Here is a 13,492-nt window from a genome sequence, read left to right on the forward strand (position 1 = left end):
TGACTGTGTAGTATTCCATGGTATATATGTACTACATTTTCTTTAATCTACCACTGAGCACACGGGTTGATTCCATATCTTGCTATTGTGACTAGCACAGCAATGAACATATAAGTGCATATGTCACTTCTCAGAAGAAAGCATACAAGTGCTAAGAAACATATGAAAAAATACTCACCATCACTAATCATCAGAGAAATACAAATCAAAATCACAATGAGATACCATCTCACACCATTCAGAATGGCTACTATTAAAAAGCCAACAAACATTGCATCTGGTGAGGGTGCAGAGAAAAGGGAATGCTTATACACTGTTGGTGGGAATATAAATTAATCCAGCCATTGTGGAAAGCAGTCTGGAGATTTCTCAAAGAACTTAAAACAGAGCTACCATTTGACCATTTGACCCAGCAACACCATTACTGGGTATACACCCAAAAGAAAATAAATCATTCTACCAAAAAGGGCCTTTTTTGATGGCTGAGCTCATCAGGATGAGCATGGGTAGGCAAGTTTGAAGGATCTGGGACAAAGCTAATTTTCCTGCCTTAGGAAGACGTGAAGACTTGGGTGCGATGAGGGTAGCAGCTGAGACTCTGTGAGGGGAACTGACAAAACAAGAGGGTCAAACAATCTGAAGGCAAAGACTCTAAGGCCCAGCAAGGGAGACTGCAGAAGAGACGTGTTTCTGCTAACATAATTTTAAAATAAAAACTGATGGCCATAAAGACACAAAACTTCAGTAAAAACTGGGAACGACTTTTCAGCACTTTTATTTATCCTAAGGATATACAATATAAGGGAATAATACTTTCTAAGCAATATTGTCTAAGCTGTAGGCAGATATTTTGATGAAATGCTGAGTTTTGTAGCCTCTCCCCATCACGCCACAAATATTTAGTCAAAAATACAAACATAACAAAGTAGTTGGCGTGACTGGATTTTCTTGAGGAAGCTGGGGAAGGCACACGTACAGGATAAGTACACAACAAAAACAGCATGTAGATGTGCATTTTTACTGTAAAGCTTTCTAGTTTTTCCTTAAGTATTGCATATTTAAGTCCCTTCAATTTAAATGAGTCTGTTTTGAGTTATTGTTTTTCTAGTTAGTGCTGCCATTTATTTTGGAACCAAACCACAGACAAACAGGTGATAAGTAACTTATTAGTACTATGGCAGTCATAATAGTGTTGCAGCAGGGATGTAAAATTCTGTGACAATATACACACATGGTCTAAGGGAATAAAATCGATTCCCATAAGCTGCGTTCAAGAAAATCACTTTCCTTACTTTATAGGTCCTATTCTATATTTACAGAACCCAAAACACCAAGTAGTTTAGAAAGTGTTGTTTCTGTGTTTGACCTTAGGATAAACAAAACACTCAAAATCCATTACTATTTTTTTGAAGTTTCGTGTCTTTAAAGTCATCAGTTTTTTATGTAAGCAGAAATTATGTTCCGGTATAAACGTAAAGTACAGTGGATAGAACTTTGCAAAGCTTTAGATTCAGGGAGAGTTAGGTTCAAATACTGACTCCATTCCTTTCTAGTTGTGTAAACTTGGGCAAACCATTTAATATTAGCTTCCCAAACTGTAAAATGAAGACAATGAGGCCAACTTCATAAGAGTGATGTGAGGTCTAAGTTAAATATTGTCTGGTTCCAATGCCTGGTAGAGTCACACAACACACAGTAGCTATTACTGTTTTTGTTATTATAGATTATTACTTTGGACCTTTAACACTTAACTGTGAAAACAATGTTCTACATTAAATCAGAATTATACACAGGTTTACACATTAAACAGTGCAGGAAGCACCCATCAAGCATAACTTGCTATATTTTTATTATGTGGAAATGGAGTCTTTCAGCCATGCAGTGAATATTTAGTGAATGAGAGCTTTACTTTAGTTTGGCCATGGAGATAAAGAGATAAAAGACTTATTTACTTCCATTATGGGGTTCAGAGATTGCTGGCAGAGACAAATAAGTAAATAGACAATTACCAAAATATGACAACTGCTATGAAGTCTGGAGAGGCTGAGCACATCGTACAACATTCAGAGGAGCACCATTCACAATCTATGAGTCTGGTGTTTCCTTGAGTGTGCAGTCCTGTGGCCATTGCCAGGGCTAGACTTAGGTGGACAGAAGTAGAGTCAGAGATGGCCTCCTAGTGGATGCAATGCTCAACTTGAGTCTTGAAGAATGAGGAGGCAGGGAAATGAAGACAGGGGAGAGGAACATGCCATCAATGGGGAAGCCAAATGTATAAATGCAACCTGGAAGAATGTAGTCTTCATCTTCAGGGAACTTCATGTAGCTCAATGTAAGGGAAGGATGCTAGTTGGGGAGGCTTGAGCACTAAGACTGGTAAACCTACACAGAGCCTATCGTGCAACAACAAACAGTTTGAATTTTATTCCAAAAGTGATGCAGAGCCAATGAAGGGTTTTAATAAAATAGAACTGATAAAACTATGTGACCAAAAAAGCCCATATTTATTTAATTTATAATTTGGTCTATTATATTTAAGAAGAGGGGATGATTAAATCCACTTTCTTTTTTCTAACCAATTGTCTATTTTTGACTGGACAGTATGCTATAATATTTAGTACTGATGGGAATATAATTAAATTTCTTCATTTTGGGGCACTTTAATTTAAAATTTGGTGTCACAGTAAATATAGCTATTCATCACTGCTGTCTTGAGTTCTATTTTTTTGTTAAAGGATAAACGATTCTTGGAAATATCACATTAAAACAATAAAAGCTTGTTGTTTTAATGCTTAATGTTCAAAAGCAGATGATTATTAAACTAATATTATACATGGCAAAAAAAAATCATTGAATTCATTGCAGGACTGATATCAAAGAGGTCCATCTACTTGGAAAGGTTAGAAGTCCCTAGTGCAAAGGTCACTTCAACGACTTCTTTAATGAACAAGTGAGAACCTCAGTAAAAACTGGAAAGGAAAATTTCAGCAGATGTATCTGATTGTGTTCTCTGGACATTTAAAAATGCTTTTAACTACTGTGTCAGCTTCAAAAAAAAACAGACGGCACTCCAGAGACACCCCTCTGGTGTCATTTCCCTTGGCTGTACCTCACAAGAGCAAATTTCTTTTCCTCCAAAGAAGGAAACTGGGAAGAAGATTCACTTCTTATTCATTAATAACTCAGTGCATTTATTTTCAGTACCGATTAGGTGCTAGGCTCCTTCTTGGGGGGTGCCAACACAAAGATGAGCACTTTAAAACCCAACACTGTGTCAAGACTCAGTTCAAATGCGGTTCTTCCATGAAGGTTTCCTGATCATCCCAACCAGAAACGATCTCCCAAGCTCTGAACACCTCAGCCTCTTATCCATTCCTTTCTCATACCTCTTAGACCAGGCAAATACCAGAAAGTGAACTTGGAAGTGTGTATTTTGCTTTGCTACTTATTACTGTGCATTCTGGAAAAATATTTTTCTTATTAAATCTCAATTTTTCCCATCTGTAAAATGGGGCCATTCTTAAGGGAAGAATAGATTTTTTGGTTGCCATTTTATAGATGTGGTATCTGATAGTCAGAAAATTAGACAGTTTACCTAAAGCTACAAAATTAATAATTAAAACATTTCTAAAGCTCCAACCCCTCTATATTTGTCATTTTACCAAAATTACCTCCTATAACATTGCATCTATGACAGTTGTAGAAGATTATATTTAAATACATACCTGCTTCATGAATCTCTTCCTTTCCAGTGTATGAGGAAAACACCTGTCTAGAGAACTTGTACTGTTGCTCTCGAAAATTGTTTTGTAAGTAGTCCATCAGCATGACATAACCAGATTGTTGCATTGTAAGAACTTCACAAAAAACAGCCAACTGAAAAAAAGATCAAATAATTTAACATATCTGCTTCAAAGGCATTGGTAAATGCTTTAAAACAGATATTTTATAGCAAAGTTAGAACATAATGTTTTTTAAATGGCTTTGAATTACTTGATTTGTTTGAATTTCTAAGATTACCTGGTTTTCGGAGATGCTAACTGTATCTTTAAAAACAATCCAATCAACTGTGTCTGTGCAGGGAGGAGATGTCAGTGAGCCATTGTAAACGTAATACTTGTCAGTTGAGTTTGGCAGAAGGTTCAACAGTATGAATGGATCTAAGGCAGCCTGCTTTCCTAAAAAGGAATAACACACATCTCAGCTGGAATCTCAACACTGGAACTTAGCTGTTCAAAGCTTCTATGAAGCAGAGACACATGCTTTATTATGTATTTAATCAAAACTGAGATTTTAAAACATTTTAGATATATTTTTAAATGGTAATAAAGCTGACATGCCCCAAATTGTATTACACATGTCACTATACAGTGTTAGATGCCTTATCTTTACACTGTCAAGATGGGGAACAGAATATTTTACATATAAAAATACTCAGAAATCATATGATCATCTCAACAGATAGTTACATCACTTCATAAGACTCAATGCCAGTTCATGGAAAACAAAAACAAAACCTTATTCTGGTGAAGATGATCATCAAAGCCTGCACTAGTCATCATATTTAAGAATGACTTATTGGAAGTGTTTCCCCTAGAGATCAAGAATGACGCCAGGATGTCCTGCCATCACCACTTCTATTTAACAATGAACTGGAAGATTGAGCCAGTGCAATAAAGAAAAAAGAAACAAAAATCTTAAGATTGTATAGGAAAAAATAATACCATCACAATGTACAAATAACATGATTGTGCATTTAAAACATTGAAAATTATTTACAGGCTGGGCATGGTGGCTCACGCCTGCAAAAAGGCCAAGGTGGGTGGATCACGAGGTCAGGAGTTCGAGACCATCCTGGCTAATACGGTGAAACCCCATCTCTACTAAAAATACAAAAAATTTGCAGCACACCAACATGGCACAAGTATACATATGTAACAAACCTGCATGTTATGCACATGTACCCTAGAACTTAAAGTATAATAAAAAAAAAAAAAATTAGCTGGACATGTTGGTACACGCCTGTAGTTCCAGCTACTCAGGAGGCTGACGCAGGAGAATCGCTTGAACCAGGAGGTGGAGGTTGCAGTGAGCCAAGATCGCGCCACTGCACTCCAGCCTGGGTGACAAAGTGAGACTCCATTTCAAAAAATAAAAAAATAAGGAAAGAAAGGAAGAAAGGAAGAAAGGAAGGAGGGAGGGAAGGAGGGAAGGAAGGAAGGAAGGAAGGAAGGAAGGAAGGAAGGAAGGAAGGAAGGAAGGAAGGAAGGAAGGAAGGAAGGAAGAAAGAGAAATACTTCTTTACAAAGTATGAGAAATAATAAGTGAAATTTGCAAAGTCCCTGCACATAGACCAATATACAAAAATCAATTGTATTTTTGTGTACCAGCATCAAACAACAGAAAATAAAATTTAAAGTAATATGATTTAAAATAGCAAAACATTATCAAATACAAATAAATCTAACAAATAATGTGTAGAACATCTACACTGAAAATTACAAAACACTCTTGAGAGAATTAAATAAATATTAAAATGGTAGAAAGACCATGTTCATGGGTTGGAAGAGTCAGTATTGTGAAGGTATTGATTTTCCCCAAATCGATTCATGCATTCAATGAAATCCTAATCAAAATCCCAGAAGGTTGTGTGTGTAATTGACATACTGATTCTAAAATTTCAATAAAAATCCAAGGAAAAGTTAAGACAATCTTGAAAAACAATAAAGCTGGAGAACTTTCCACTAGTAGATAGGAAGATCTATCATACTGTTACATATAACGCTGTAGAAATTATGACAGTGATGCATTTGTGCAAAGATAGATGAAGAGAACAATGGAGGAGAAAATAAAAGAGAAAAATATGATCATTTGATCTATGATAGAAAAATCATTATGGAATGTGGAATGGATGGTCTTTCCAATAAACAGTACTATATCAATTGAATATCCTCATGGAAAAAAGTGAATCTCGATTCCCTACTTCACATCATAAGCACATATCACTTCTAAACTGATTGCAGATTTAAATGAACATATTAATAATTCTTTTAAATGAAAACATTAAAAAAAACTATCATCATAACCTAATGGTAGGTTGAGGTTTCTGAAATGGCACACAAAAAATATTACTCATAAAAAGAAATATGAGAAAGTTTAGTATATGGCAATCAAGATCTATTCATCAATAATCATTAAGAGAGTTGAAAGTCAAAGAGTGGAAAAAAATATTTTTGATATAATATGCACATATGTGTTTGTGTGTGTACACAGACACACTAATAAATATTGATTTATTCTTATATATAAACTTGTATACGGATTATAGAATTTCTATCCAAAAACTGGTAGAGTTTTCCTAAGTGGGCCATCTGGCCTTCAAACCCTGAAACAATCCAAATATGTGTGTCTCCTTGAATAGTCTCATTTGTATCTCTCCAATAGCACTAATCAATAGCAATACCTTGGTCATTTAGCTATTTGTGAACCAGCCCTCACTCCTGCAGGCAGCAATCTATTTACCAGTGAGATCTGTGTCTAATTTGCTTTCCTATCTCCTGAACTACCCAGCCCAGTGCAAGTCCTCTGCCCTCTCTACAAGATTGAGGCCATTAAGAAACAGTCCCTGAAGCCAGTCAGTGTAGTCTAAGTGAGGTGGCAGAATGTAGAGCAGTGGTGTTAATCCTTATGTGTATAATCCATGGAGTTTTAGAAAAATACCAATGCCTCAGACCCCACTCTAGACCATTTGAATTAAGATCTCTAGTGGTCAGGCCTGGGCATCTAGATTTTATAAAGCATCCCAAGGTGATGCAAACATGCATACTACTGTAGAAAATCCCAAGTAAAGTGAAGCCTTTTCAAGATTTTAGTCTTTCTTAACCACACTTTCCATATTAGAACATGAAATGACTAGACTATCTGATCTTAAAAGTCTATTCCAGCTCTAAACTCTATGAAGACTGAACATATTCAGAAAGCCTCAAAGAAAAAAAGTTATTTAAAAGTTAAATTAGTAAATGTTAACTTTTCTGTAACGCAGAAAATTCTGAAGGAAAAGGGAGTACTGTTACCAACTAAAGTTAGAGACAACTGCTTCAGTCTGAATTAACAACTGAATCTTAGAAACAAAAACCTTTTCTTTTCTTTCTTTCTTTTTTTTTTGAGACGGTTGTCTTGCTGTCTCTCAGGCTGGAGTGCAGTGGCGCGATCTCGGCTCACTGCAAGCTCCACCTCCCGGGTTCACGCCATTCTCCCGCTTCAGCCTCCTAAGTAGCTGGGACTACAGGTGCCCACCACCATGCCCGGCTAATTTTTGTATTTTTAGTAGAGACGGGGTTTCACCGTATTAGCCTGGATGATCTCGATCTCCTGATCTCGTGGTCCCCCAGCTTTGGCCTCCCAAAGTGCTGGGATTACAGGCGCGAGCCACTGTGCCAGGCCAAAAACCTTTTCTTAACTGAATTGATAGTCATGTCAATATGGCCTACATGTAGTTTTAATCCATTAGAAAGTTCAAGTTTTGTTTGATTTAATGGATTCATTAGTAACTTCTAAAAGTACGTTCTCCTCTTCTCCAATGTCAACATAACATGATCAGAATTCAGATTAGATTCAAGTTCTCAGGAACTGAGAAGAATATTTATTTTTAACATGTGAATGTTTTTTAGATTTATGTTTTCAATAATAGAAAATTGTTGTAGTTAAATTACCTCCTTAACCGACAAGTGGACTGTAATTGTTCCTTTTCCCACTGAAGACTAAATTTATCTTACAAATATTTCATGAAAAATGTGTGTGTTGAGAATAGTAATTAGGTAAGGAGCCAGACATTGACTCATGGCTAAATTAGGTGGAAATAAATTGACTACAGGAGAGCCAGGGGCCAGGAAGGGAAAGCAGAGGTGAGACCTAAGTAAGGAGAATGAGATACAGAATTTTCCTGTTATTGGGAAAGAAATCAAAGGGGAAAAAAGTTAAAAAGAAGCAAAAGAATCAGAATAAGTTTTTTAAAATTTTCCTCTCCCTATCCCCAATGAGGACTCCATTCTTCCTGCCTCTGAACCTCAATAGCAGTCACCTAGTCTGTCTTACAGACATGGTAACTAGATATCACAAGATTCTTAAATTACAGAGTGCTTTTCCATTACATTTTCTTCTAACGAAATTTCATACAGTGTGTTTCCTTTGTTTGTGTTTGTGGTTTTCATTTTGTTTTGCTGGTTTGAGAAAAAAACACCTGCTTCATTCAAGTAACCTCACTATTGTTAACACAAGAGAGAAGCCCAACAGAGCCAATGCTGCTCTATTTGGGGTCAGTCATTCATTTATGCAATCATTATTTGCTTGAACATACAATGATGATCAACCAACCAACTAATCAGATCTTCCATGAGAAGGCGAACAATGGAAGAAAAAAAGATGGGGAGGAACAAAGATGAAGAAACCACAATGGGGCCAAGCACTAGAGAAAGGCTGGTAACTACATAAAACCAACTCCTATTACTTAGGACAGTGATATTTAGCATGGGGCCACACCAACGCCTATGAGAACTTTTCAGTATAGAAATGTCTGGGCTGAATTTGTGATTAAGAAAGCACTATAAATCATTCTGATGAGACTTCCCATCAGATAATCACTGATGATGTTACCTGGGATGTGTCTCTTCCCTGTAACACGAAAGATTGCAACTAACGTCTTTTGTGGCTCTGCTTGGAAAATATTAATTCATTATCTCAGTATTGCTGCAACCTCATGCTCTCTCTCCACTCCATGGATAGAATAATGCCTAACCTAGAGTAGGTATGGTGGATGGGAAGGAAAGAAAGAAAGAGGGGTTGAGGGGAGGAATGAAAAATGGGCTTTGTCCTTTAGAGAGGAAACAGGAAATGAGCAACCAGCCCACAGCATAAGAAGATAGATCTTATAAGCTGAATAATGGTTGAAAAGGTGTTTTTTGGGCCGGGCGCGGTGGCTTAAGCCTGTAATCCCAGCACTTTGGGAGGCCGAGATGGGCGGATCACGAGGTCAGGAGATGGAGACCATCCTGGCTGACACGGTGAAACCCCGTCTCTACTAAAAAATACAAAAAACGAGCCGGGCGAGGTGGCGGGCGCCTGTAGTCCCAGCTACTCGGGAGGCTGAGGCCGGAGAATGGCGTAAACCTGGGGGGCGGAGCTTGCAGTGAGCTGAGATCCGGCCACTGCACTCCAGCCCGGGTGACAGAGCGAGACTCAGTCTCAAAAAAAAACTAAAAGAAAGAAAGAAAGAAAGAAAAGGTGTTTTTTTAAAAAAATAACTTACATTATATGGTGAATACAGGGCCAAATTTGGGGGTGTAGCTGTGGTTCCAGAGTCACTGCCTAAAGACAAGTCCCACCTTTGATCCTCAAGGTTGCCAGCAGCAAAGGCTGAAGGCCAATATGGGTAAGCCTTCAGTTTATTGGGCAGTAGGGGATTTTCTAGAGTCAGAAATAAGACTGGATTTAATTCAAGAACTCTCAAAATGGAAACGTTTGACTTTAGAAAGACTTTACTTATTTGGTTTGGGTCGTTGTCCTTGCTGAGTATATTGAAATACTAAGTATCCAGATGAATGAGTTGATAGGCATGAAGGATTTTAGTTTTTGGTAAATTAGGAAGTTGGTGCACAAATAGTGGTGATGTGGTTTATCTCTGTGTCCCTGCCCAAATCTCATCTTGAATTGTAATCCAAATTGTAATCCCCATGTGTTGAGGAGGGACCAAGTGGGAAGTGATTGGATCATGGGGGCAGTTTCCCCCATACTGTTCTCATGACAGTGAGTGAGTTCTCACGAGATTTGATGGCTTCATAAGTGTTTCGCAGTTTCTCCTTTGCTCGCACTCTCATTCTCTCTCTCCTGCTGCCATGTGACACATTCCTTGCTTACCCTTTGCTTTCCACCATGATTGTAAGATTCCTGAGGCCTCTTCATCCACACAGAACTGTGAGTCAATTCAATCTCTTTCTCTTACAAATCACTTACTCTCAAGTAGTATCGCTTTAGCAATGTGAAAATGGACTAATACAAGTGAGGTAGACAGAGAGAGGGTAAAGGACTAGAATCTGTCCTCAGCTAATCCAAGAACTGTTCTGCTTTCAAATTAAGAGGCAGAATATAGGCAGAATAATGCTGTTAGGGAATCCATATTCTCAGAGAGAGATAATATGTAGTCATAGTGTATCTGACAAAGTATCTTCCTGAATGGCTTTCAGACACTAGGTATTAGAAAGGAAACTGTAAAGAACACAAGCAAGTTTATTCTCAAGCTCATATGAGTGCCTTCCAAGGCACCCACAAAAGTAAAGTACCCTGGGAAAGTAAAGAGGCCTTAAGAGAAAGCCTCAAAGTTCCCATAGTTACACAAGTCAGGGTTAACAACTCAGTGTTAACACCTCTTTCATTGTCCCCACAGGCTGGTGCAAGGTCTGGAACATTCAGAATTCATATATTATACATTTTTTCAAGTATAGGAATTTAAACAATTTGCTTTATCTCAGTCTGGATAGAATCCACTTTATGACTCGAGGAGGGGAAAATTAAATTTGACTTATGACATTCAGTGTTGAATTTTGCAATCTGGGTCAATGGAGGGAGATAACAGCTTCATCTTGCGTTTGATTGAGTCTTCCAAAAAAAAAAAAAAAAGCTACACTACAGGAGTTCACATATTCCTGACTTCTGAAAAGTTGGGTCAATTCAGACCCTCACTGTAATTGACAACGATCAATCAATCCTAGGCCAGGCTTCTGCTTTCAAGAAAAGGATCTTCATGAGTTTTGTTTCTGATTTCAAATTTTGCAGCTTCCCAGAGAGGAATAATCCTCATTTTATTGGTAACTCAGGGCAGCATTAAGATTCTGTGTGTGAGTGCTTAATAAAAATAAAATAGTAATATTAACAGGCTTACAGTCCACTGCCCATGCTGTTAAAAGCATTTGTTGTGACAAATTACAAGATCCATGAGATAGCAGACAGAACAATGTCAAAGCATATTGCATCTTCTTCTATGTAAGTGTTGACCTTCTTCCAAAAATCTCATCTCCTCATGTTGATAAAGCAAAGGATTTATCAAGGAAACTACCAGGGAATAAATTTTAACTTGAGTAACAATTCCTTTTCTACTTTAAAATATGATATTTATAAAATTAGCTGGTTTCAGATTAGGAATTAGTCTTTAAGGGATGTATGATGCAGAGACATAATAGATAAATAGGCTTTAAATGCATGATATAATTAGATTATTTTCAAGAATAAATTTTAAAAATTTCAATTTCCTACTTACATTAATGTTTCATGCTTTTGATGTAACAAATTTTTCTGATAAATTGTTATTTATTTGGTGAGAAATGTATATAGTATCAAGTGCGAAAAGTGAGAGATTGCTCCTCTTTAAAAATGTACTACTTTCTACCTTTTGGAACAAGTGATTGTCGTCATATTGTCAACATTCATATCCATCCAAAGCAGAATCTTGAAGAAAGATATTTCCTCAAGTAGCTTACCAAAACGACTAACACTCTCGACTCCATCAATAATCGCTTTGAAATCCAAATTTTCTTCTGTCCCAACCTGTTAAAGAAGAATCACATTCTAAAAATAGAATAAAACATTTGGATAACTATTCAATAAAAATGTGAAGATTAATGAATTCCATTTTAAATATGTGCATTAAAAAATAGTAAGTTCCCAAAACAGGTTTTTTTATAGCTAGGTGAAAAAAAATAAAGCAAACAAAAACCAGACAACTTACATATTTCACTAAGAAAAGTAAACTTTAAAATGTTATGATTCATAGTTACTGATAATAATACATAATTATTAATATGATGCTTTGTATGTACAAATTAGCAAATTTGTGTACTTATAGAACACGTTGCCCCAGCTGGAAAAGATTCACCCAATGAACAAACACAAGAGTCTCCTTTTAAAAATACCAGGCAAGGGTCATCTTTTTTTGAAAATGACCACCAGTTTTAATTTTACTTGTGAGCTCCTCTCTTTGTTAGAAATTATGTCTTGATATTTCACATCGATATTCAATGTGACTTAAAAAGGAATTACATTAGTGTAAAATGTGTATATAATTATTACCTCAAACAAAATGGATAAAGCTCTTAACTTCCCTTTTCCTTTAACTGCTTCCTCAAAACTTGAAAATCGGTCCGCATCAAAGCAGTAGATTTGCATCTATAAACGTAACAATGATAGTTTTATGATACACAAGGCTTCATAAAAATCAGCAAAGAGACTTAATAAAACAAGCAATTCAATAAGTTCTATTTGAAAAGTTCTATAAATTGTGTGATTCTACATTCTACATATTTCCAAAATATTTTATAAATTACATGTATACACCTACATTTACTATCATTTACCATCCTTTGATAAGGAGGGGAATAGAAAGTTAGACATATCTAACACCAAAATGACCATTTTGAGATTACCAGGGGACTGTGCAGTAAAATTTATTAAAGCAATTACATGAAATAAATAATCATATGTTACTTTAACTGCTTTATTGAATTATTTTAAATATAAATTTCTCTCTTTCTCAAGCATGCATGCCTTTCTTGAGAGTCCAGAGTTACCATTCTTTGATATTACCATATTGTGATCTATTAATATTGAAGCTCTCAAGGACTCTCAGCTTCTACCTAAAAAATACCAAAAAAGTTTTAAGTTTCATATTTTGATTCTTCTCTCCAGCTGTGAGGCTACGCCTTGTTAATTTCTGTTTCCGTCCATGTATGTATCTCTCTGTAACAGCCTCTATATAATTTGGTGCTTCTCCTGTCTGGGCTTGGAAATCAGGTGTCTCAGGCTGGATAGAAGTAGAACTAAGGTAAGAGTAGGAAGCCTCCGAGAGTGTAAAGCGTAGTTAGTGCTCTGACGAGAGAAATAGAGGTTGTGCAACAGAGGATGGCAGTGGCTCCTGCTTTGGGTGAGTCACCAAAACCTTTTCAGAGACAGGATTTCTAAACTGACCCTACAAGAATGAGCAGGTTTTAGCCAGGTGAAAGGCAGAATAGAAGGGCATGTGTTCAAGTCAGAAGTACCACATGGGAAAGGCCTATTAGGCAAGACAGTACGACAAGCACGGGAAATTGAAAGAAATACAATTTAAAACTTAATAATTACTAATTTAATAATCCAAGTAAGCAAACTTTTTTCTGACCTCCCATATGGTATTTAGGAGAAGGATTGATAAGGCTTTGTTTGTTTGTTTGTTTGTTTGAGAGGGGGTCTCACTCTGTCACTCAGACTGGAATGCAGTGGCATGATCATGGCTCATTGCAGCGTTGACCTCGTGGGCTCAAGTGATCCTCCTACCTCAGCCTCTGGAGTAGTTGGGATGACAGGTGCATGCCACCGTGTTCAGCTATTTTCTCTTATTTTTTGTAGAAATGGGGTCTCACTATGTTGCCCAGACTAGTCTCAAACTCCTGGGCTTAAGTGATCCTCCAGC

At 36.8% G+C, this 13,492-nt stretch overlaps 1 protein-coding gene across 2 annotated transcripts in view; it reads right to left on the minus strand.

Annotated features, from left to right (window-relative positions):
• Nucleotides 1-13,492, minus strand: part of PTPRZ1 (protein tyrosine phosphatase receptor type Z1) — a 201,599-nt gene that overhangs the window by 75,848 nt on the left and 112,259 nt on the right. For both annotated transcript variants that reach the window (XM_030933226.1, XM_010356803.2), the window contains exons 5-8: nucleotides 12,118-12,213; nucleotides 11,529-11,595; nucleotides 4,021-4,178; nucleotides 3,726-3,876 (exon numbers count right to left, since the gene is read on the minus strand). In XM_030933226.1, coding sequence (XP_030789086.1) covers nucleotides 3,726-3,876; nucleotides 4,021-4,178; nucleotides 11,529-11,595; nucleotides 12,118-12,213 — 472 coding nt within the window. The remainder of the gene's footprint in view (nucleotides 1-3,725; nucleotides 3,877-4,020; nucleotides 4,179-11,528; nucleotides 11,596-12,117; nucleotides 12,214-13,492) is intronic.

This window comes from Rhinopithecus roxellana, chromosome 6 (assembly GCF_007565055.1).
Source record: "Rhinopithecus roxellana isolate Shanxi Qingling chromosome 6, ASM756505v1, whole genome shotgun sequence".
Classification (NCBI taxonomy): Eukaryota; Metazoa; Chordata; class Mammalia; order Primates; family Cercopithecidae; genus Rhinopithecus; species Rhinopithecus roxellana.